At 42.5% G+C, this 26,594-nt stretch overlaps 1 protein-coding gene across 1 annotated transcript in view; it reads right to left on the bottom strand.

Annotated features, from left to right (window-relative positions):
* The window catches only part of KPNA3 (karyopherin subunit alpha 3), an 85,398-nt gene that overhangs the window by 12,289 nt on the left and 46,515 nt on the right, over window positions 1-26,594 (bottom strand). The window contains exons 8-12 of the mRNA XM_061607552.1: window positions 25,980-26,066; window positions 25,476-25,645; window positions 23,777-23,821; window positions 3,419-3,550; window positions 1,629-1,757 (exon numbers count right to left, since the gene is read on the bottom strand). Of these exons, the coding sequence (XP_061463536.1) occupies window positions 1,629-1,757; window positions 3,419-3,550; window positions 23,777-23,821; window positions 25,476-25,645; window positions 25,980-26,066 (563 nt within the window). The remainder of the gene's footprint in view (window positions 1-1,628; window positions 1,758-3,418; window positions 3,551-23,776; window positions 23,822-25,475; window positions 25,646-25,979; window positions 26,067-26,594) is intronic.

Raw genomic sequence — 26,594 nt, 5'->3', positions numbered from 1 at the left:
TAGGTAATTGGTTCCAGTGTCGTATGGCTCTAACAGTTAGGACGTTTTTCCTGATGTTCAGTTGAAATCTGGCTTCTTGCAACTTCAGTCCATTATTCCGTGTCCTGCACTCTGGGACGATGGAGAAGAGATCCCGGCCCTCCTCTGTGTGACAACCTTTCATGTACTTGAAGAGTACTATCATATCTCCCCTCAGTCTTCTCTTCTCCACACTAAAGGTGCCAAGTTCTTGCAGTCTTCCCTCATAGGGCTTGGTTTCCAGTCCCCTGATCATCTTTGTTGCCCTCCTCTGAACCCGTTCCAGTTTGTCTGCATCCTTCTTGAAGTGCGGAGACCAGAACTGGATGCAGTACTCAAGATGAGGGCTAACCAGTGCTGAACAGAGGGGAACTAATAGTTCATGAGATTTGAAAACTATACTTCTGTTTATGCAGCCTAATATAGCATTTGCCTTTTTTGCAGCCACATTGCACTGTTGGCTCATATGAGCTTGTGATCCACAACAATTCCAAGATCCTTCTCACATGTCGTATTGCTGAGCCAAGTATCCCCCATCTTATAACTGTGCATTTGGTTTCTTTTTCCTAAGTGTAGAACTTTGCATTCATCCCTGTTGAATTTCATTCTGTTGTTTTCAGCCCAATGCTCCAGCCTATTAAGGTCCCCTTGAATTTTGTTTCTGTCTTCCACGGTATTAGCTGTGCCCCCCAATTTTGTATCATCTGCAAATTTGATAAGCATGCTCTGTACCTCCTCATCCAACTCGTTGGATGCACTGGGCCCAGGACCAAGCCCTGTAGTACCCCACTCATTACTTCTGCCCAGTTTGAGAAGGAACCATTGATAAGCACTCTTGGAGTACGATTCTGGAGCCAACTGTGGATCCAGCTGATAGTTGTTCCATCCAGCCTACATTTAGCTAGCTTGCTAATCAGAATATCATGGGACAATTTGTCAAAAGCTTTGCTGAAGTTGAGATATATTACATCCACAGCATTCCCACAGTCTACCAAGGACCCGGTCAAAAAACAAGATATTAGTTTGGCAGGATTTGTTCTTCATAAATCCATGTTGGCTCTTAGTAATCACTGCATTGTTTTCAAGGTGCTTACAGACCGACTGCTTTATAAGCTGCTCCAGAATTTTTCCAGGGACTGATGTTAGGCTGACTGGTCTGTAGGGCCCCAGTTCCTCCTTTTTGCCCTTTTTGAAGATAGGGACAACATTAGCTCTTCTCCAGTCATCCGGCACTTCACCAGTCCTCCATGATTTCTCAAAGATAATAGACAGCGGTTCTGAGAGTTCTTCAGCCAGTTCCTTCAATACTCTAGGATGCAATTTATCGGGCTCTGCCGATTTGAACTTGTTCAAAGTGATTAGGTATTCCTTGACCGTTTATCAATCTCAACTCCAATCCTGCCCCTTCTACTTCATGTTTCCATTTACTGATGGCATTTCTATACTGCCCTTCACAATGTATTTCCGAACAGCACTGGGACAGTGTAAACTTTTAAATTCTTCTTAGGAATAGGGTAATTCTTTTTCAACGATAAGAAATTCTACCTCCTCTACTACCTCAAAAGCTGGTATCTTGAAAATTTCAACATCACAAAAAGCTGAATACTCACCTTGTTTATTTTCTCTTTTGGATGTGTCAAAAGATTTGGGAAATGGGAGAGGACATCACAATTGAGAACAACTTGTGTCTGCTCATCAGTACCAGTGACTATGTTACCAACTGCTCTTAGAGCTGCCGTCTACATTTGAAGAAACAGTATAAGTAACATCTTTAATTGCTTTAAAAGGTCTAGGCATCATTGCTTGGGCTAGTTCATATGAGTTAAAAAATTTGAAATCACAAAAAGCATATATTAAAAATTGGATTTGTTTAATTGGTCAATATTTTAAATTACAAACAGGTCTCCAGATTTTTCAAACACATACATGGAAATGGAAATACTAGCTCAAGCAGAGTTAGCAACAACAATCATTTATAATTTATTAGTTTGCATGAGAAACTTATTTGAAGGGAAACTAATGTATGCATACCTACCAAATACCACAACTCAGCTCTTACACACATTTTAGATGGGGAAGGGAAGAATTTGGACAAATACTCTGGTTCAGCTGCAGGCAACACCAGCATGCACTAGAGGTTTCCAATGAATTGTGTCACAGCCACCAAACTATCTCAGATCAGAAATGGTGTAGTTGGCATACCAGCCAAAGCTGAAAGAAAGCACTCATAGCCACCATAGCTACTTCAGTTTCGAGGCTCAAAGACTAATCAGAGAGCACTCCCAAACTGTGTACCCATTTCCTTTAGGGGAGAGGTGAGAAACTAGATCTGGCCAATGGGTCAGATTATCTCCCCACCCCTCACAAGCCAGGTTTGACAGGTGGGCCATCCATCTGTCAATCACCCTGTGGAGTGCTTTGCAAGGGAACAAGACCCGACAATTAAGTAATCATCAGGTCTTGCAAAGCCTTGTGCATTGTACTCTGCAGGACAGTGCTTTGCAAGATAGTGCTCTGCAATCTGCAAACATAGTATTAATTAATTAATTAATTACATTTGTATACCGCCCCATAGCCGAAGCTCTCTGGGCAGTTTACAACAATTAAAACATTAAAAACAAATATACAAATTAAAAAACACACACACACAAAAACAATTTAAAAAACACATGCTAAAAGGCCTGGGAGAAGACAAAAGTCTTGACCTGGCACCGAAAAGAGAACAGTGATGGCCAAGACAGGTCTTTATCTGCCCGATACAGGTCTTTATCTGCCCCACATCTGACTTCATATATGATGTGGGGTGTAGAGCAGGTGGGTATGGTTTGGCCAAAATAGCCTTGCAGGCCAAATGGGGAGATGGCCCAGAGGCATTCTGTCTAAAGCAGATATGGAGAACAACCCCATCCAGAAAAGGCATATTACCCAGTTCCTGGACCCAGGAACCGTATCATCGTAGGACCTCTGCTTTGCCAGGATGTAATTTTAGTTTATTGGCCTTCATCCTTTTCTAAGTTTTTCTCATCCTTTTGTTTTACACTTCAAAACAACTATGCCATGAGAATACTTTGTACAGACTGATCTTTTAAACATTCAGCTTTGCAGCAATGAAGTTCATTATGATCACTCATGACAACAGCTAAGCTTTAATGTAGCCTAGTGGAGTGAAAGGTGAACTATAATATTTAAAAATAAATGTAACTTGTCGTGCAATTAAAAATATCACCGTTATAAGTGGCCATTATCAGTAAATAAAAAGCACTGTCCAAGATTTGGGTAATACAAGTGCCTCTAAACAAGCAGATTTAACATTTGAATTATTAACTTTATTTTCTGTACAGAGCAATTAAATTGGGTTATATTAAGTTATAATGCAAAATCATACAATAAAAATGCTTACCTGAACTTTGACCTCCTGATGGCTTAGAAGGGGAACTAAAAAAGGTACAACACCTGAATCTATTACCATCTGTATTTGTTCATTGCCACCATCTGTCAGGTAGGATAGAGCCCAAACAGTGTCCACAAGAATCTATAGAGGGGGAACATTTTAATTATAAGATTGCAGTCCAACATCTGAATGGGATGAATATCCCTACATGAGAGTTAGAAATGAATTGCATGCTGTAAAAGAGCATTGTGTATGTTCAAATTATTTTCTTGAGTTTTCTGCATACAGTTTAAGGATCATAATAGAATTTAGTCCCAAAACAATGTAGATGGTGCTGCTGATAAAAAATTAGTTCTGGCATATTCTTAGGAAAGTGCTGCAAAGGAAAAAAAGATGTTGAGCCTGCCTCAGTGTGGGCCTGTTTTTCCTGAGACAGAATTGATTTTCTGAAGGTGTTACTTAATCCTTCATTTATTTATTAAATTTATTTACAGAGATACAAATACACCCAATAAAAATTAAATATATATCATTTAAGATGAAATGTTAACAAATCAGAAAATAAAAGACAAAGAAGAAAAAAAGGGGGGAAATAAACATTAAAAAAATAAAAATACAAAAGAGGAAGAAATAATACAGATTATTATTATTACAGTGTTCCTATTATCTGCAGTTCCATGTTCTCCTATATTTTGTTACACCAATACATAACAAAAGAGGTCCGTTTCTCAATAATTGTCCATTTGCAGTCCTTCTCTCACTCTGTCCATTAATAATTTCACCATTAGAATGTCCTCCTATGAGTTTATAATCCAGTTATCCAATGATGGAGGGTTTATCTCTTCCTGTGCTGGCTTATTGTCAGCCGAGCCAATGTCAAGAGACAGGTGATCATTTCTCTGTTCTCTGCTAATACCATTTATTCCAGGCATTTATATACCGCTTTTCAGGTGAACCTTATAAAACAGTTTATATTTAAACTTAGACACAAAATAAAACCATATAAAATTTAAATCAGAAATCAATTAGCTAACAGTTACAGAAAGATATTGTCTCAATTGCTTGAATAAGCCTGGTAACATAGAAAACTTTTTAGTAGGTGTTTAAAAATCAGAACAGAATGTGCCTGTTGAGTCTCTACTGGCAGAGCATTCCACGCAAGTGGTCCGGTGACACTAAAGGCTCAATTTCTTGTTGTCAGATGAGCCTCGCCAAGTCGGTGGATAACCAATGATGTTCTGGCAGATGATCTCAGTGATCGAGCTGGGATGTATGTGTTCAGGTGGTCCTTAAGGTACCTGGACCCAAGTCGTTCAGGGCTTTGTCAATTAATACAAGGACTTTGAAACTGGCTTGGTAGTGGATGGGTAGCCAGTGCAGATGTTTTAACAATGGTGTCACATATTGTCAGCCATGTACCAGCTGCAGCTTTTGAACCAGGTCCAAGGGCAGCCACTCACAGAGCACACTGCGGTTATCCAGCCTAGAGGTTACCAACGCATGGACTGCAGTGGTCAGGCTATACCTGTCCAGGAATGGCCGTAGCTGGCGAATCAGACAAAGCTTGTAAAAGGACACTTCAGCCTCTAGTGACAGAGATGTATCCAGGAATACCCCCAAGCTATGCACCTGCTCCTTCAGAGGGAGTGCAACCCCATCCAGAACAGGTAACTTGTTTATCTCAGACACAGGAACCACACATTCAAAGAGCCTCTGTTTTTCCAGGATTCAAGTACAGTTTATTGGCCCTCATCCAGCATCACTGCAAATACCGATCCAGAGCTTTCATAGCCTCTCCTAATTCAGAAATTATGGAGAAATAGAGCTGAATGTCATCAGCATACATAATCCCTTTTATATCCTAACAGTGCGATTAAAGGATTTGCTGGTAGAATATATCCATATTTCTATGTCCTTTAATACATCTGCCTAGAAAAGTTTTATTTTTGAACGTGACCAAAATACATGCAAAACATCAGCATGCGTGGCTTTGTATCTCCAGCACATACTAGATGTCAAGTAAGTCTGATTTAGCCTGATTAGGATGAGATACCACCTAAAAGCAAGTTTATAAGGTTACTTTTAAAGTAATGCTGATTGTTTGTTGTGGGACATTTTTCCAAAGCCATTTCCAAAAGGCAGGTGAAATACTCTGTTCCATATTCCTTTTTCATTTAATCTGATTTTCATGATTATTTTATATAACTTGCTTAATAGTTTAGATGTCTTTTGTTAATGGATTCTTAAATTGTGTTTTTTTCCTCAGATTGGACCATGTTTGATTGTTACACTATTTATAATATTCCTTAACTAAAGATATTGGAAGTATAAAGGACAATTTAATTCCGTAACGTTAATCCCATTATACATCTTAAAAGTCACATTATTAATTAGTCTACCTAATTCAATCCACTGAAACGTTTTCCATAGTGATAGATTCCCCCCAAAAGTTACATCATCAACTTGTCCATTATAATGTATGAGGTGTGCCTGGCGCCAACACTGTTATCTTTTTGGCGCCAGGTCAAGACTTTCCTCTTCTCCCAGGCATTTTAGCATGTGTTTTTTAAATTGTTTTGAATTTTTTAAATTGTGTTTTAAATTGTTTTTAAAAGATGTGTTTTAAATTTGTATATTTGTTTTTAATGTTTTTAGTTACTGTAAACTGCCCAGAGAGCTTCGGCTATGGGGCGGTATACAAATAAATACATAAATAAATAATGTACCAATGTGTATGGATATTCCTAGACTCAGTTTATTTTTATTATTGATACCAAATGCAAAACATTTGTTTGTCTGATCACATCTCTGTCAAATTGTTTCTGGTACTGTAACACATTTTTCAAATTGGTTGTAAAGTAATATCATTCAAGATCCTGCCATTTTACCAGATTTTTGCCATTTTACCAGTAATTCAAGGGTACTTGCAATGGAATATATAACAGCAAAAAAAATATTTGGCAAAATTGCCATCTTAAAGTAGCCATCTTTCCCATCCATGATATTGTTAAATGTGCCCATTCATTTAAATCCTTTATAACCTCTTGCCAGACAGAGCAATCCAACACAGGGGAAGTTAACATTGTGGGGCCAGCACAAGAGAAGCTGGTGTGAAGTTCTGCCACATCCAACTGCCATTCAGGAGCCTCCGGGTTGGCAGAACAGGTGCTAAGATGGGAGCTGTGTGCAGGGACCAGAAAGTAAAAGCCTGCTCTCCTGAATTCCCCTACTGTGGAGTGAGCCTCTCCAATTGCTTTTATTTTCTTAGACTGACCTTTCCCCAGCATAACTTTTGCCTGAATTTTTACCTGCAGGAGTGCTCCAAATATGAGTTGGATATGGCCTAAGTCCTCTCACCTTGGCCCCTCCTCTGATATGACCCTAGAACCCCCCTTTTTCAGGGCTCACATTGGCTTGGCTGAGCCAGCTGAACCGGGCTGGACCAGGCCGGCTGAACTGGGTTGAGAGACTGACGCTGGCATAGCCTGGCTGAGCCAGGACCCAGCCGCCTCAGCTGGAGATCTGCTGCATCCAACTCCCCTCAGCCCAGTGTAAATTAATTAATTAATTAATTACTTTATGATTTGATTTATATCCCACCCTTTCTCCCAGTAGGATCCCAGGGCAGCAAGTTTTTTTAGACATTTTTAGAACAATTAAAATAGCAACAGACTAAAACGCTGAGCCGAGCAATCCATCCTGTCGGAGGCCAGTGGGAGCAGTGCTGGCAGAGCTGGAGCTGGCAGAAGAGGCTGGCACATCCAGCTGCTGTTCAGAGGCCTCTGGGAGGGAAGGATGCCGGCTGCACAAGCTGGATACAGCGAAAGCAAATAAATACATGTTTCCTTCCATCACCCCTTTTCCCAGCATGCTGGCTGCTGGGACTGAGGGCCACGGGATGGATATAGCATAATCCCCCCCCTCAACCTCTCCCCCCAATATGCCCCTGGAATGCCTCTTTTTGGGGCCTTGCACTGGCTTCCACTGGGTTTCCTACGCCAGGCTAGGCTTCTCCAGCGGATTCCTTGCTGAGCTAGGTTGGGCCAGCTGCCCAGTGGCTGTACCAAGAGTCGGGGAGCTTCTGCCAGAGTAGCCTGGCTGAGCTGGGATCCAGCTGGTATCCACTTCCCTTGGCCCGGCATATATATGACTTGGATTGCTCCCTAAAACATAATTAATATCATAATTAAAATAATTAGCATCACCTTGATCTAATGTATTCTTTGGAAGTTCTTTCTGATCAGTATAATTTTTCTTATTTCTTGAATTCATTTGCTACATCCTTGGATTTAACAGAGATTTTTCCTTAACTTCAAGCTGTAATACCATTTTAGTCTTTTTTCTTCAGAAAGAGTTTATCAGCTTTATTCCCTTTTCATAGAAACTTTGTTTCATATATCTAAGCTTTTTTTCAACCTGAGTACAATTAAACAAATCTAATTTTCTTAAAGCCTGAAGTTTTTTATATGTAACTTTTGAACATGTCCTTTTATGATCCTGTTTGATTTTTTCTTGTAAACTATTCCTAGCTTTTTCTCTTTCTTTTCTTAAATATAATGCTTTTTGTATTAAGTATAATAACAGCTTTAGCAGTTTCCCATAGAGAAAGTATTAAGACAAAAACTCGTAGTTTTTGTGATGTTTCCTGGACAACATTTGGATATAGTAATCGCCAATGTCCAATGGGCAATGTCTATTACCTTGATAAATTTTATCATACTCTTTACTCTAAACATACTGGACCATGATCAGCATAAATCTGTTTTGTCAGATAAGTGGAAGTAAAAAAAAGTCTATTTTTGAAAAAGTATGATGTGGTGGAAGGAAAAAAGGCATAGTATTTGTCTAATGGATGAAAATGCCTCCACATATCTATCAATTTTAACTGATTAAGTCCATAAAGTTGCTGGATGCCCCCAAATCCGCCATAGCATGTACTTGGATGTTCTGTCCCGCAGGTAGACCCAGGCAGATCAGCAGGTGTAAAGCCAGCTTTGGCGGGGCAGGAACATCATGAAATCTTTGGCTTATAATCGATCCCAGCTCATGGACCTCTATGAGAGCTGGGATTTGTAGATTTCCTGCACCAGGGCTTTCTCTGATTTGGAGGGGCAGGGCTTTGCAAGACAACCCCCCCCCATCCACAGTATAGGCACAGCCCCTCTCGGCGATGCTTCTCTTTCTCCTCCTCCATCAGGTGTGGCCAAGCCCCTCCAATCTGCATGGGTTCCTCCCCCGACTGAGCAGAGGTTCCCACACTGGGAGAGAAGTGCGTGGGGGGGAGGGGTATGGGTGGTAGCAGTCGAGCTGAGGAAGCCCACAGCTCCAGGCAACGACCTTCAAGTCAGTTGTCATCTGCAGGCACAGCTGGATGAGCTCTGATAAGGAGTGGGAGCTGGAGTTTGTGCCAATTTGTCTAGTATCTCATCATTTAGGCCCTTGTGGTATTGGTACATCTGAGTTGACTCATTCCAATCCACTTCCTGCACAAAAATTTGAAAAGTGTTGGTAGAAGTCCCAAGTGAGTTCTTGCCCTGACACAGGTTTCCCAGCTGGCGAGCTACTATGGCCTTCCGCTGATGGTCTCGAAAGTTTACTGCCATGGCAGCAATAAAATTATCATACTGTCCCAACACAAGGTTGTTCCAAAGCAGCAGAGGGATAGACCACTGGGCCACCTCCCCTTCCAGTAGACTGATCACGAAGGACACTTTCAACAAGTCATTGGGAAAGTCCAATTGCTGCACTCTGATGTATAGCTCACACTGCATGATGAAGGTCGCAAACTTTCTGCTGTATTGAAGGAGTCTGACGGGCATCTTGATACGAGGCACAGGCACCGGCTGGGCTGGCGCAGCCCCCTGCTGTATGGCTGTCACATTGTTCTCAAGCTGGATCAGTCAGAGTTGCAGGTTCTGATTCTCCACTCGAAGAGGCTGGGTCTCATTCCGAAGAGCTTGGGTCTCGGCGTGGAGTTTCTGGAGCTCCGCTATCACGGTTTCCAAGGTGCTCTGATAGCCCTCCTCTATCCCGCTGCTTGCTTCCACCTCATTCATGGGGTTGTCAGGTACTGGAGGTAGGAGTTGCAACACACTGTTCTGCCCAAACCCAGTGAAGTCAGACATGAACAAAGGTGTGTGCTTTTCTTTAGTAGGTTTAATAGCAAGTTTCAGTTCAGAGCGCTTCATGAATCAGCTTACAATGTGCACAGAATTCAGCCTCTTTATTAGGAGGAACTAGATGTGACTATACTATGCTAAGACGTTGTCACAGCAGCTAGTCATGCCCCCTTATTAGGCTTAAGTAAGGATGGGCGGGCACCCTACTTGCATGAACCGAGTGTCACTGTTGAGAACGCACGCACACACGAACAATCCTCTTTAGAGAGGTCATGGGGGTGTTGAATTTGCTGGTGCAACCACCTTCATGTACGAGGCGAGGGCGGCTGCTCTGCTTCAGCTGGATCCTTCCCATCAGAAGGAGGGGACTGCACTGGGGTGGCAGCGAAGCGGGCATTGGAAGCTGATGAACATTGGGTGGAGAGCCAACTGCCTGACCGGACTGAGCCTCCTGGCGGGTAACCGGAGCCATAGAGGCGGAGCTGTCAGTGTCCATGGTGTGAGAGGTTTCAGAATCCAGCACACCTGTCGGCCCGACATTGGAACCATCATCCCATTCAAAATCCTCCTCCCCCTCTTTCTTGCCGCTCCATCCCCTTTCTGCAGGGCTCACGACAATTTTGAGGAGTTGCTTAGCATCATCGATATTGTACACCACTACCCACTCTGTTTCTTTCCATCCATACATTTAACCAAAAGGTGCAAATCTGAAAGCACCTGAACTTCCTTATGTCCAATTTTTAGAAGGGACCCTGTCCAAATTTTCCTTTGAATAGCTTCTTTGATTCTTAGAGTTAAGAATGTAGTATGTATGTGTTGAGGTAACTTTGTTTGTATTGCATATGATTGACACAATATGCTGCTTCTATGCCTCTTTCACAACTTTGTTCTAAATCTAGAAAATTCTTCAGTTGTTCTTCCAAGAAGCCAATCCTAACCCTTCAAACCTTATTGAACTTCTCTTAATTTTATATGGCATTTTTGTGCCTCAAAATCCAGTAATTCTGTCTTAGATTTCAATTTTACTAAACCATTTTTATGTTCATGCTGTTCAATAGTAAGCTTTTGTTTTAGAGTAGGCTGCCTTTTCATTTCTGATTTCAAAGCTGTTGATGCCTCTGAATTCTGATTTCCCCCCTTGATTCTAAGTTCTTAACTGAGTTTGATAATTCCACTATTCTATCAAAAACCTCTTCGCCTCTTTCTTTAATTACATGATGGAAGATAGATTTCCTTTCTTTCTCTTTTTCTTCTACTGTTTTTAACAAAACTTGTTCAGTAACTTTTGCTTTTTCTGACATTCATAGTTCAAACTCCTTAAATTCTTTAACCAGCAAGCTCTTATTTCATCAACACTTTAACTTCCTTTTAGCACCAAAATGAAACTATGGCACCAACCCTAGGGGCAGTGCAGTTGTCCAAACAAGTGACCACAAGATGCATTTCTAATTTAGAAGCTCTGGATGAAATAGATATGCAGATAAAATCAATGCAAAACAACAGTGCAACAGGAGGCAGCAATCTAACCAGCACTGCAGAAATAGCATGAGATTGTGCAAGAAAGGTTATTCTGAATAAGCAGAACCTACCTTTGAGTTACTAAGGTTATCAAAATTAGTCCTAAAGACACACTTAATGCATCAGGAAAAAACCATGAATCTACTTTTCTTTGCTTCCCATAAATTAATTTTAAATTTTAATTTGATTATATGATTCCTCTTTCTGTTTTGTTGCAGCACTGAATCTCTGAAATAAGCTAATTGCCTTTAGTATTATTTTTTGTTCCAAAGATCAAATATAATGGATTGAATCCAGAAACCTTTGTGCCCCCCATGCACATGAAGAGGGTTCAGCCATCTAGCAGCAGAACTTCTTGCTGCATGGGGTGCTGCCCCTAGAATGAGGAGGCAAAAAGCTTTAATGTGAAAGTGGAAGCAAGCTTTCCCTTTGGATCCAAACCTAAATATTTTTCTAACATTAAAAAGGTGTTAATAGAGGCAAAGATTCTGCCCAGCGTTCCAGCTAAAGACCTCTCTCCTTAATCAACGTGGCTGTTAAAATCTTGATAGTCATCTTTGCTAATTGGGTCTGGTGTGTGGTACTAGGCTTAAAGATCCAAACCAAGCTGTCTTTATAAAACATGACAAGGAGTAATTACGACTTGATAGGTGTCACTGACACTTGGTGGGATGACTCCCATGACTAGAATATAGCAATTGAAGGATATAACTTGTTCAAAAAACCCCGACAGAATAGAAAGGGAAGCGAAGTCACGCTGTATGTTAAGAGTATGTATCACTGCACAGAAATACAGCAGAATGAACTTGGTAGCCCCATCGAAAACATTTGGATTAAAATAAACGGGATGCTTTAATTTGGATTCCTGCACTGAGCAGGGGATTGGATTAGGCCCCTTCCAACTCTACCATTCTATGATTCTATTAAAAAAAGCTATGAAGTTCATTGGTGATTTCTCATGCCACGTCAGGAGCTTATGGGCTCCTGTATCACTTTCAGGGGGGGAAACATTTCCTCACACATAAGTCTTAACAAATGGTGTATCTTCTCAGCCTCTGCTACTTCAGCAGGAAACCAGGCAGGACTGCCCCTCATCTATGTTCATCTAACACGCACAATATACAGGGAATTGGACTTAGATATGGAGAAGTGGCACCCAAAGATTATCCAGATTATGCCTTACTTTGCCTGAAACCTCCATTCTAGTTCTGATACTACTTATTCAAAACTTTGAGTAATTATCAAATTGTACAATTAATTAGTAAAATCAGTGTCAATGCCACTGGGAAAAAATGCCCCTTAGTCTCTTTTCTCCAATTGGCAATTCAAATGGTGCCTCCCTTCTATAATATATTCAGGGGTTAAAGTAACAAAAAAGTCTACATAATGGTAAAAATACATTATCTCACAAATTATGTCAAATCTCAATAACTGGTCTTCCCTTATGATGAAAGAGAACACTGTGTTTTAGAGTATTTCATTTGTATTTTAGAATATTTTTAATTTAATTAATTTAATTTCTTCTTGTTAAATTGTTTTGTTTGTGATTGCTGCCCTAGGCTCCTTTGGGCGGAAGGGTGAGATGTTTGTTCATTCATTCATTTGTTCAGTCAATCAATCAATCAATCAATCAATCAATCAATCAATCAAACAAACAATCAAACAAACCAAAATTACTGTTCTTCCTCTCCTCACCCCACCCAATATATATTATTGTTTTTCTACTGACTGACTATATGCATATCATCAGACTTTCCAATAGTTCCTTGTGGCACTTGTCACTGCCATGATTCTCTCACTGCAGACTGGAACTGGAAGTACAAAAAGGGACAATTTAAATTCTCCAGAACTTTGTATACAGAACTCATCATCTTATTCTTCCATGGCACCGTCATGGGTGGCCATGGAATCTCTCTCTCTCTGATGGATAGCTCTTGGATCCACATCTCTGCATATGACAGCTGCATAGTTCCGAACCAAGAAAGCGGCCAGAGAGGCTTGGCACACAATGTGTTGACATTTCCATTTCAACACCTTGGTCCATGCTAAACTTACTCTTGGGTACAACCCTTGACTTGAAAATTATCAGCCAGATATTTCTTTGTAAGTGCTGGACAAATTGCCAAATGTTTACACATTACCAACTAATCAGTGCTGACTGACAACTTCTGACTATCTTCCCTGTCTCATATTACAAATCCACTCAGCAGTATCCACACTTATGGCACACGCTCAATGTCAGTTTTAGGTGTTGCCTGGAGCATTTCTGATACCCCATCCTGGACAATCTAATAATCTAGCACAGGATGAGGAACCTTTTTCAGACCAAGGGACATATTATTCCCTTCTGGGTAACCGTCTGGAGAACACATGCCAATGGTGGGCAAGGCTACAGGAAAAATTGCTCAGAGCAATTAATGTAAATTTTACCTTTTTACAGCTAGTTTTTACACCCCTCTTTATCCACTATTCAAGCATCACCATCAAGAGGTTCAAGGACACATGCCAACCAGTCAAAAACAAGGACAATGTGAAGCAAGGCTGGTGAGGGACTTGGCCTAGAGAGAGGGGATGCGACTTAGGAGGTGGGTGTGGCACGGGCAGAGTCCCAAGGGACAGAAAGAGAGGTTTGGAGGGCTGCACTTTTCCCCAGCGCTTGAGGTTCCCCACCCCTTATTTAGCATATACCTAGTCCACTTCATTTTTATATAAATCAAATTAAAAACAGCCTCTTATAGGTAAGTGGAAATTGGAACCAGAATGCCTGAGACAAGATAAAAGGCACCACTTTCTTCCATCTGTTCTTCCATGCTGGACCTTACATGTTGTTTTTCATGGCTTGGCAGCACCATGGGATTCTTCCTTCCTGCCTCCTTCTACACATCTAATCCAGCTGACACTAATATTTAGAGTTTACTGGACCTTAGGCTGTTTCAGGCAACCATATATGGTGCTGTGTAAATATGAACCTGGTTCTCTATGATTGGAGTTGCGCAGTGATACGTCATTCACAGCTGATGTAGGCATCTAGATTAACTGAAATTACATTAATTGAATTAACTATATTCCAGTGGTGTGACCTCTTCAATGGCTGCTTCAAGCACGCCCGGTGGCCAAACCATTGCTCCTATAGCACTTGTAAGACAGTTTCCTCCTTCGGTTCATTAGTAAATGAAGACCTGACAGCATGAACCACCTTCAAACTCATGGTTATCAACAAAAGCCCATCACTGGGGCCTACTCAATCATTGCTTGGACAGCCTACACAGAAACCTACATTTATTACAGATGGCAATAAGTGGTAATTTACATCTTGTTAAAACAAGCATTAATGCCCTCTTATTGGCTACATGCACCCACACTCCTATTTCCTTATATATGTGTAATTGTCATGTACTATTCGTATATACAGTGCCTTGCAAAAGTACTCAGACCCCTGACCAATGCTCTCATATTACTGAATCACAAACGGTACATTGTAATTTCATTCTGTATGGTATGTTATTCTGAAACACTTTCATGTTGGGAAATGTTTGTAAGAAACATAAGAAACTTAAATATGTTGCTTGCATAAATATTCAACCCACACACATGAAAATTTGGTGAAGCCACCTTTCGCTGCAGGAACAGCTTTAAGTCTTTTAGGGTAGGTATGTACCAGCTTTGCACACAGTGTCAGAGGGATTTTAGCCCATTCTTCTTGGCAGATTTGCTCCAGGTTATCCAGGTTGGTTGGACGTCCTTGTGGACTGCAGTTTTTAGAGTGCCACAGATTCTCAATGGGATTGAGATCAGGACATTGACTAGGCCACTGTAGGACATTCACTTTTTTTTTCTTGAGCCACTCCAGTGTTGCTTTGGCCTTGTGCTTGGGATCACTGTCCTGCTGAAAAGTGGATTTCCTCTCAAGCTTCAGTTTTTTCGTGGACTGAAGCAGGTTCTCTTGCAGTATTTCCCTGTATTTTGCTCCATCCATTCTTCCTTCAATTTTAATAAGATGCCCAGTCCCTGCTGATGAGAAGCATTCCCACAGCATGATGCTGCCACTACCACACTTCACTGTAGGGATGGTACGTCTTGATGCACGGACAGTGTTAGATTTGCACCACACATAGCGCTTTGAGTTTTGGCCAGAAAGCTGTATCTTGGTCTCATCTGACAAAACCTTTTCCCACGTTGCACCTGGGGCACTCTCATGCTTTCTGGCAAACTCCAGACATGCTTTCAGATGGTACTTTTTGAGTAACGGCTTCTTTCTTGCCACCCCCCCATACAGGCCAGTGTTATGCAGAGTTCTTGATATGGTTGACTGGTGCACCATTACTCCACTCCCAGCCACTGAACTCTGTAGCTCCTTCAAAGTGATTGTTGGCCTCTCCTTGGCTTCTCTCCCAAGGCTCCTTCTTGTTCGAGCACCACGTTTTGAGGGACGGCCTTTTCTTGACAGTTCCTGGGTGGTGTGATGCAGCTTCCACTTCCTGATTATTGATCCAGCTGTGCTCACTGGGATATCCAAACACTTGGATTTTAGTTTGTACCCTTTCCCTAATCTATGCATTTGGATTACGTTACCTCTCACTTCTGCAGAATGCTCTTTGGTCTTCATTTTCCTTGAGATCCACAGCCTGACCAACGATCCTTCAACAGTGGGGGTTTTATCCTGACAATGTGACAGCAACTTTAATGGTTCACAGGTGGAGGCCAGTGGAAAGGTAATGCTGTCCTCAATAGGGCAATTTCTTTCATCTGTGCACTGGGAGCTTCCACAGCACGGGGGTTGAATACTTAAGCAAGCAACATGTTTCAGTTTTTTATGTTTCTTACAGATATTTCCCAACATAAATCCGATGTCACCATACAATAATTGATTTTGAGTTTCAGGGTCTCAAAATAAAATATCATACAGAACGAAATTACAATGTACCATTTGTAATTCAGTAATATGAGAACATTGGTCCAGGGTCTGATTACTTTTTGCAAGGCACTGTATGATTTATGTACAGTAATACCCCAGTTAATGCAGTACTTGCGTTCCTGGACATCACTTCTTTAACAGAAACTTTGCTACCAGAGGTAGGAATAATATGGAAAAAATAGGGATAGGTTACTACACCACAAAAAAGAATAGTTCAACATATTTATTCAAAACTAACAATACACATGTCTGAAATGAAACAACCAGGTCAGACAAGACTTCCATAAAGACCACTTGAAGGCTTCTTCCAAAATGCATCCAGAGATGCCTGCCCTGCCTTTTCTTTTTAATCAGGTAGCATCTCGCTACAACAATCTAAAGCTTTGAGCACAGTTCTCCTCTCCATACACTCAAGCAGGCAGGCAAGGGGCAGCCGCCACCACCACCACCCTGCGCTTGTTCTCTCTCTCTCTGCCACCCTCCCCTACACTCAAGCAGACACATCCGCAGTAAACAGTGCTTCCAGGGCACCTAAAGCCCTGCTCACTGCAGAAGCACCAGTGCCACCTGGCAAGAGTGCCATTCCAGACACGAGTGAAAGAGCTGCCTGCGACAACCACAATCCAGTAGGCAAGAGTTAAAGACTTTGTTACAAGGAGCTAAATTCCTGGAGGATTTGTTAACTGAGGTATTACTGTAATTTCATAAATAAAATTGTAAGTTACCTTGAATATTTGTCAGAAAAGTGGAGTATCAATGTTGAAAATAAATATAATTTGAAAATTCAACAGAAGGAATGAAATATGTTAAAATAAGCATTAGTAACAGCAGCTTTGGAAGTCATTCCATGGCTGGAAAAAAATCAGAGACTCAGAATGGAAGTTTAACCCCTCTAATTGCTAGAAACATGGGAGATAAATAGATGTTTAAGTTTAGGTTTTCCCATTCATGCCAGTAAAATTTAAACTAGATGGCAATCTTGGAGTTCTCTCCAGTGGTTAACAATGTATCTCCATTTTCTTGCAGGGAGCAGGGGATCCTAGGGTGGGTTGTCTTCACCCACTCGCTCCAATGGCAGGAAGTTGGATTTTGAGAGGGGTCACCTGAATAGGCTAGACAACCTCTCTCAGATTCACTTCCTGCTGGCTGTGCAGCAGGTTGTCTTTCATGGCTTGGCAGCACCATGGGATCCTTCCTCCTCCTTCCTCCAACAAGGCCCTGGGTCACCAGTGGGAGGCCAGCCGCATCTGCTACGGACTCCATGGCTATGGAGGCTTCAGGGTACCTAGCCAAGACAAGTGGCACCACAGCAACCACAGAGGGCATGCTGGTAAGTAGGGAGGTGGGAGGGGGCAGACCAGACTGGCCCTCCTTCCCCCCAATGTCCAATGTGAAGGGCCATTTCATCTGGTGGGTAGGCCTGGTTCTCAGCCAGGGCCTACCCATCAACACGGTCAGCTGAACAGCAGGCACCAGTGACAGGAAAGCCCTAAGCCACAGGCCCCTCTTCTGAACCTGATCAGGCCCACATGGCTATGGTGGTAAATGGCCAGTCTTGCCATCTTGGGAGGAAGCAGAGGTGCAAAATGCCCTCCTCCTCTTCCCCTCCTCATCACCTACTGGGGGCAATTACTGGAACAGCTGGGGCCAGCAGAGGAAATGCAGGGGACATGGGAGAGAGAAAATGCAATGCCTTGCCTCCCCTTCCAGAGAAAGAGAGGGACATGGGGCAGCTTCTATGGAGAGACAGACTCCTTTCTGGCCATCCCGGAGTGTCCAGGAGGGCCAAGAGGGGGCTGCCTTTTATAGCAAGAAAGACGAGAGCATCATGAGCACTCACTTACTCCACCTATCTGATAAGAAGGGGAATTGTCTGCTAATGGGGAGGAGGAAGAGGATGCGATGGCTCTTCTCCTCCCCATATATTATGCCCCTCATCAGGAAGGCCTGCAATACAGTGGAGCTGTCCATGCCTTCCCAGCAGGAGGTAGAGCAACAACAACCCAAATCTCCTAAGGGGGCGTCTATAGTTTCTCCTAAGCACAAACCCTTCAAGAGGGCCTTACCATTCCTTGAGGACTTCAAAGCCACCATTCTGAATGAGTGGCAGACCCCAGGAGTCACCCAGGCCTCATGCTCACTAATGAAGCACCTATACCCCTTTGACAAGGCAGATTTGGAGTTTCTGAGGGTTCCGCTCATGTATGTCGCAGTGGCCTGTCTTGCACACAGGTCCATAGTGGTGCACGAGGCCTTCCCTAAAAATCTTGAGGGCAGAAAGGCAGAAGACCTGCTACGCAGGCCCTGTAAAGCCTCAGTGCTAGCTAGCAGGGCATTTCTAGTGGCCTCTTTCATGGCAAGATCACATTTCCTCTGGGCTCATGCCCTGATGCAGGACGTCCCACCTGAAGCCACCCATCTGCTTCAGGAGTTATGCAAACTAGCATAGGCCTTAGCCTACGTGGCAGATACACTACAGTTCTCAACCAGGGCTATAGCTGCAGATGAAGCACTGTGCAGGCAACTTTGGCTGAAGCACTGGATCAGACATGTGAAAGCCAAAACCAATCTAGCAAGTGACCAGTTCAAGGGGGCAAGCTCTTTCGAGAAGGGCTAAAGGATGTCCTGGCAAGAATACCCCCAGTTGGTTTTGAGGATTTGCCAGTGCCAGGGAGGGCAGAGGTGACAGATTCCCCTGGAGGGGGACAGTCCTTCGCCCCAAGAGAACGGCAGCGGAGCCAAGCCACTCCCCAAGGACAACCACTCAGGTAACGCCAAAGGGGACAGCTACATCAGCAGCAGGCATAACCAGTTCCCCTTCCCAGTGGGGGTAAAACTCCAATACTTCACAAGGCAATGGGAGTTTATTATGACAGACTGATGGATCCTGAACATCATAAGGGAAGAGTACCTACTGGAATTCCAACAACCACCATGTCACAGATTTGTCTCTTCTCCCAGATCCCACAAGCCTTTTAAGCATCATGTGATGCTACAGGCCATGAACCACTCACTAGACATCAGAGCCAACTTCTCAGACTGCTATTCTGTTCTGATCATTCCCAAGAAGTCAAGAGATTGGAGGGCCGTATTTTATTTGAAGCGGGTAAATCAATATCTAAGGAAATGAAAACTATTCTGGAGGGCCTCAGGACAGGGGACTTCATGGCCTCCTTGGACCTGACAGAAGCATATTTACACATACTGATCCACCTGCTCTATGGCAAATACCTACGTTTTGCGTACCAGAGCAGACACCACCAATACAGGGCCCTCCCATGTGGCTTAACCTCAGCCCCAAGAGTTTTGCAAACATTCTGGTAGCAGTAGTAGCAAATCTAAGAAGGCAGGCAGTCCAAGTATTTCCATATCTTGACGACATCCTGATATGGTCAGGCTCTCCTTCAGAGGCAGCATGAGGTGTGGCAACAACCCTCACATATCTTCGGGACGCGGCTTCATGGTGAACATGGAGAACAATCAGCTCAGCCCAGTGGAGTGGATGGTGCACCTGGGGGCAGTTATCAACACTTGGACCGGAATGGCAAATCTCCCATACGAATGTATCACCAATATTAACACAGCAGTAAAGCTGACTCTGGCATCCCCAAGGGCAGACACCCTTCTTTTGACACAGTTGCAGGGAGCCATGATAGTGGTGATAGGATGTGGGTATGGCTCCATGCCAGGCCACTACAATAGGTGCTCCTACCATACCAAAGGGAGTTAGCAGAATACTACCACATCAGGGTTCCACTGATCCCAGAGGTGAGGCAATCCTTCAGCTGGTGGCTCTCCCAAGCCCTGAGCAGGGGCATCTTCTTCCAGGTGCAGCCTCACATTCAAGTCACCACAGATGCGAGCTTCTCAGGCTGGGAAACACACATGCGGACACAGGTGCAGGGAAGAGGCCGAGAGCCCAATAAACTTGCTATAATTCGGACAGTAAAGTGGGCCCTCATTTAGTTCCTGGACCTGATCAGGCACAAGCATGCCCTGGTGCATATTGACAATACAGTGGCCAAGGCTCATATCAATGGGGGGAGGGGGGAGCAAATCTTACTCTCTCATGCTGGAGGTAAGCCTCATGCTGGAATGGGCAGAGGAACATCTAGAATCCCTGTCAGCACAGCATGTCTCGGACACATCCAACACCCAGGTGGACTAGCTCAGCCATCATCAGGTTTATCAAGCAGAATGGAGCCTGGCCCAGGAGGTGTTCAGTCAAATTGCAGACAGGTTCGGAATGCCAGAGGTAGACTTGTTCATGAACCCAGCAAACAAAAAGGTGAGCCTCTTCTTCCACTTCAGGGGGTGATGGAAATGTTCTGTTGGCAGAATGGCCTCAGGTCCTGCTCTATGCCTTCCCTCCCGCACCCAATTCTGATGCTGATCAGGAAAGTCAGGTCAGCAGGCAGGGATGTCATAGTCATAGCCCCCTACTGGCCCCGAAGGGCCTGGTTCGCTGACCTTGTGGTCCTGTCAGCAGCAGATCCATGGCCTCTCACTCTTCAGAAGGACCTGCTGAACCAGGGTGAAGCCTTCCGTCCCGAATCAGCCTGCATAAACTACATGCCTCGTTATTGACAGGCAATACTTGAGGGACATGGGGTTCAACATTAAGGTCACCACCACCAACCTAGTTTTGTGTCGGTAGTCTACCCTGGACATTTACTAGTCCACCTGGTGGGCCTTTGTCAAGTAGGCACTGAGAAAGCAGGTTGATCCACTGTTGGGGAGGTCTCTGGAGATTCTAGCCTTCTTACAGGAGGGCCTTGACCAGGGCCTGTGCCCAAGCAACCTAAGATGGCAAGTAGCAGCTCTTAGTCTTAACCCAGCCTCTAGGCTCTTACCCCTGATCAAACATCTCCTTGAGGGAGCAGACCTGCTCAGGCTCCCCACAGTCCATTGGTACAAGACCTGGGACCTGCACAACGTTCTCAAGGCCCTAGTGAGGCCTCCCTTCGACCCATTCCAGTTCTCACTCATAAAATTCATGAGCTGGAAGACACTGTTTCTGGTGGCCATCATGTCCACCAGGAGGGTGTCAGAGACAGCCATCTTTTTGGCTTGCAAGGAGCTGTGATTAATCCAGAATTCTGTCAACCTATGTTTAGATGTTTAGACTAAATTCATAGAATCATAGAATAGTAGAGCTGAAAGGGGACCATAAGGCCATCAAGTCCAACCCGCTGCTCAAAGCAGGAATCCAAGTTAAAGCATCACAGACAGGTGGCTGTCCAGCTGCCTCCTGAAGGCCTCCAGTGTTGGACAGCCCTCCACCTCCCTAGGGAATTGGCTCCATTGTTGTACTGCTCTAACGGTTAGGAAGTTCTTCTTCATGTTCAGTCGGAATCTGGCTTCCTGCAACTTGAGCCCATTATTCCGTGTCCTGCACTCTGGGACGATCGAGAAGAGATCGCAGCTCTCCTCTGTGTGGCAACCTTTCATGTACTTGAAGAGGGCTATCCTATCTCCCCTCAGTCTTCTCTTCTCAAGGCTAAACATGGTCAGTTCTTTCAGTCATGCCAAAGGTCCACTCCATGTTTCACAGGGCACAAGAGGCGGTCCTGCCATCCTTCTGCCCCAGGTCTGCCCCAGACCTAGAAGCTATAAGGAAAAGGAATGGCACACACTGGATATGCACAGGGCAGTGATGGCATACCTAAAGTGCACAGTTCAGACAGTCCGATACCCGCTTTGTGTCATTCCTTCCCAGATACATGGGCCACAGGGTCTCCTCCACCACATTAATTCACTGAAACAAGGCCTGCATCTCCAGGTGCTACAAGGGCACACCAGGAGGTGTGCCAGGGCATCACAGCCCATTCCACTAGGAGCACTACAGCCTCTGCAGCTTCAGAACCAACAACCTGGTCTTCAGCCTCCACCTTTGTGAGGCATTACTGTCTTAACGCATATGCGTATGCCGAAGCTCCCTTCCGCAGGCTGTGTGTCTCAGCAGGTGGTAGAATCATGACAACTTCAGACTGCAGCAGATCCACCCATTATGGGGACTGCTGAGGTATATCCCACACTAGGATCCCCACCTCCCTACAGGAAAAGAGAATGTTGGACTTACCATGATAAGTTCCTTTTATGTAGGGTGGAGGGGATCCGGCCCACCCAGTATGCCGCTGCAATAAAAAAAAAAAAAGGAGAGAGAGAAAGGGGAAACAGCAAAGAAGAGGAAGCAGTGAAGCCTCTAGCCAGGGGCCCACGCCAGGTTACCACCTGGGGCTAATCCCTGCCACCCTGTCCTACCGGCCCCGGCTATAGGGGCTGATCTAGCCAAATATTTCCTCTCCCTATTGATCTTTCTTCTTTGCTTGGACACTCAGGTGACACCTCTCATGCTTCAACCTCCTGCCAGCAAAGCAAATGGGTGGAGACAACCCATGCAAGGATCCCCTTCTCCCTACATAAAAGGAACGTGTTATGGTATGTCCGAAGTTCTCATCTCTCCAATCGTTAATATCATCATATGAGATGAAATCGGGTGGAACTTGCAAGAATGATTTTTTTTTAAATTTCAATATCCTCAGGCAAGATATTTTGTCTTACAAGAACTAGGTCTCCAAATATATTGAAGAATAACATCAATTTTGCAGTTTGTAGTATAAGTAGGAGAGGAAAATCTTTGGTACTGAAATTGTAAAAAAGAACTGTTTATGGGGGGAAATTAGAAATCTCAATTGAGAATAAGATGTTTGCTAAAGTATAGGTTTTAATTGAAATTCTCGCATTATGTTTGTCATTATGGTAAATGCTATATAAACTGGTGGAACATTTTAATTTAACTGCAGCAGGTTTTTTAAAAGTTAACATTTAAATACTAGAAATGCTATGCAGACATTTTTCCATCTCTGATGGAGATGTGACCACATTCAAGCTTACTGACCTCAAATATTGGGTGTTATCTCTCAAATTACTAATGTAAGCTTAAGAGGTGATCCTCTGGCTACATTATTTAGTTCTCTGGAAGAGAATTATCAAGGGGCCTGATCATTGCTTTTGTTAAATCTTTTATCAGCAGCTAAGACTGTATTAAGGATCAGTAGCAATTCTGATTATTAATGAGCAGGTGATCAAGGTATTAAAAATTGCTAAAATGAACAAAAGTTATAGAAAAATGGATCCAAGCTACCAGCCAAATTGGGAGAAAGAAGACTCCATTTATTTCAGTTGAAATATGTATTGTGATTAAACAAGGCTTAAAACAAGGTATTTTTCTGTAACATTAAACTTTTAAGAGTACAATCCTATACATTTGTATTTGGAAGACTAACCCAGGGTACTCAACAGGAATTTCTCTCTGGTAAGTGTGTATCATCACATGAGATGAAATTGGGTTGAACTTGCAAGAATGATTTTTTGAAAAAAATTCAATATCCTCAGGAAGACAGACCCAGGGTGCTCAACAGGAATTTCTCTCCAGTAAGTGTGTATAGGATTGCAGTCAAATTAAACAATAACAAATGTATAATATTATATGCGAGTGATTAAACATGGTAGCTAGCTTCTATTTTTATAGAAAACCAACTCACGGTGTTTCTTCCAGGCCAGCCTCACCCAACCTGGTTCTTCCAAATGTTTTAGATTACTACTCCCATCATCCCTGGTCACTGGCCACAGTGGCTGGGAATGATGGAAGTTGTAGTCCAAAACATCTGAAGAGCACCGAGTTTGAGAATGCTCCTCTAGGCAAAGAAACTATTTTTATGACACAACGCAGACCATGTGTAAATAGGAAAATTCTCAAATACTAAAAGGAACAGTTAGAATGAAAAAAGTAGATTTTCAGCATTTACTTACATTTATATCTGTATGGTATATGAGAACACACAAGGCTGGCAAAATCTGGTAAAGAAAAGTTTATTACAAGGTGACATTAATGTTAGGGATAAACAAAACAAAACACTGTGGACCCCCCCCCCCAAGTAAATCTGGTTACAATCCTATGCACACTCTCCTGGGAATAAGCCCCACTGAACACTGTGGCACTTACATCTGAATATATGTGCATAGGATTGCCCTGTCAATTACTTATTACAGTTATAAACATTAATCGGTGGACGCCCTACATTTTGCAGAGTTGTAATACCTTGCTTCAATCATGTAAAATAAAATCTGTCTATGGCAATTTTATCTTACAAGGAAGTTAGAAGGGGAAGAAAGAGTGCAAACTCGCTTTTAAATGTGATTTTTAAAATTTATAATTCTGATCATCCACATTTATCAAGTTTGCCAACAGATAAAAAAATGCATTTCTAGCCTACAACTATTCTGACTCATTTACACACAAACCTTTATATTTTTAATTATATTGTTTTTCAGTTATTGTCATTCAGCTATATATTGTGAACTTTTCTGACAGCATGGTAACGGAGCAGTAAAGAAATTTAATTAAGTAAGACTACAATCCTAAGACTGCTTACCTGCAAGTAAGCCCCATGTAATTAAGTAAATAACACTTACTTCTGAGTAAGCATAGTAGGATTGCACTGTAAATCTCTTTTGTTCTCTATTTGAGCCCAGAAGTACAAAACTCTGGGAGTACATAGTATTTGGGGGGCAAATAGCACTGGACTCTCACATGATAACTGAATTTAGATGTTACCACTAAACCACAGAATCCACTTCATGGAAAAACAGTAACCATGTTGCAGAGGAAGCACAAAATCAGTCCCTTTATCAGATTATAGATGTCATCATTGACATGCATTGAGCAGGGGGTTGGACTTGATGGCCCTATAGGCCCCTTCCAACTCTACTATTCTATGATCAGTCTTCCAACAGTGTTTTTTTTAATTGAATTGCTGCTGCCAGGGCTATATGTTTATCTGGAACAGTGGTGACAATTTTTGATCCTTTCCTGTAGGTTTTTATTTTTTAAAAAATCAAAACCAGCACCTGCTTTCCCACTCACATGGGAAGAGAGACAGACTACCCAGATGTTTTTTCTGTGGGGAGGAAAGCAGCTTGGGAATGTACTGAATTTTATTATAAAAACCACCCACAGGGAAGGGGTTACACCCCCTTGCACAGCATTTCAGGGGAAAATGAAGGAGAGAGAATGCTCCCACATTTAGCTGTCAGTGAAATTACTTCATCTTAAAAAACTGTTGCCTTTGCCCAGAACCCCATATATCTTTGCATGCATGTAAATTCCACTCACTCCAATAGGATTCTCATATAAATAGAATCATGCATGCTTTTAGCCTACATCCGTAACAATCTTTATTTAAACAGACAGTTCCCTACAGCTCTTGTATCTCTTTGAAATCTACATGCCTTGTTAGCCTGTATTGTTAAGCTGGAAAAATTAGATTTTGATTTCAGATAAAGTAGATAAGTAGATTCCTCAGATACTGCGATAATTAATAACTCAAAAATGAAATGAGGCACAAATAAAAACACATTAAGAAAGTGCACAGTACATATACCATCATGGAAAAATGACTTGCAGTGAAGCTGAAGTGTATCAATACTTAGTTGTAATTTTTTTATTTACCTCCTGAACTGTCTCCATAGGTGGTGGAGGATCCTTATTCCTGCAGAGATTTACAATGACCCATGTGACGTTCCGGAGGAAAGTTATGGGAATGGAAGGATTGATGAAGGATAGAAGAGGTTTGACAACTCCCAGTGATATGACATAGTCTCTACACTGAGGACCATCACCTACAAAAGGGAAATTTTTACAAGAAATTACATTTATGATGGGGAAACCTTGAAATGTATGCAGTGACTTATGTTGGGGCACTGATGTTCTATGTTTCCCCATCAGTAATCTATGAAACCTACAAAAAGTTAATATTTAATGGAATTTTGAGGAACACAATTTCTCTCGTAACAAGTTAAGCCAAGTTTTCCAACATGAAACTGTTGTCTTACTTAAATCTACTGTTACCGTAAAAGAGCGTAGAGGAAACATAGTTTCATGGGGTAATGTCAATGTATGATTTTGAAGCCTTCAATGTGTGAGATTTTTTTTAGGCATATAGTTGACACTTACCAATAATATTTCCAAGGGCCCAAACAGCTTGTTCACAAACATTTTGATGTGGTGAATGGAGCAGTCTTAAGAAGAGAGGTACTGCATCTATAACAGCAGAAAACTGGATTCACCGAAGTGATAAAATGCAGTACTTTTTATAGATGTCAAATTTCACTTAACAGAGCTTATTTAATACCATAACTATTTTTTAGTTGAGCTTTGAGGACATTCCTCTGATGTTAATTCAAAATTAGATTAGAAGTGCACCTGCATAATTACTTTTGCAGAAGGAAAGAAGATATTGACATTTACGTTCCAAATTAAAAGTTAAAATAAGATACAGGCTTCATTCAGCATCTAGGAAGTTTAAACTGTCTTCTCTGAATAAAAAGATCTGTTTGTTCCATTAACAAAGTAAGAGAGTATGCTTTGCCAAAGGGCCAATCTAGAACAGTTACTTCATCACCACCCTCTCTAAAACAAGACCTAATGTTGGGAATGTGAATGAAAGTGGATCAATGCCTTTCAAATTATTCGTGTCCACCTTCAAAAGCCATCCGGTTGGGAAGACAGTATCAAGTGTCGGAAATACATGGACCCAACTACCAGAAATTTCTATCATACTCATTGCCT

The sequence above is a fragment of the Rhineura floridana genome, chromosome 2 (assembly GCF_030035675.1).
Source record: "Rhineura floridana isolate rRhiFlo1 chromosome 2, rRhiFlo1.hap2, whole genome shotgun sequence".
NCBI lineage: Eukaryota > Metazoa > Chordata > Lepidosauria > Squamata > Rhineuridae > Rhineura > Rhineura floridana.
The sequence above is the reverse complement of the archived record's forward strand: the minus strand, read 5'-3'. Positions and strand labels throughout refer to the sequence as shown.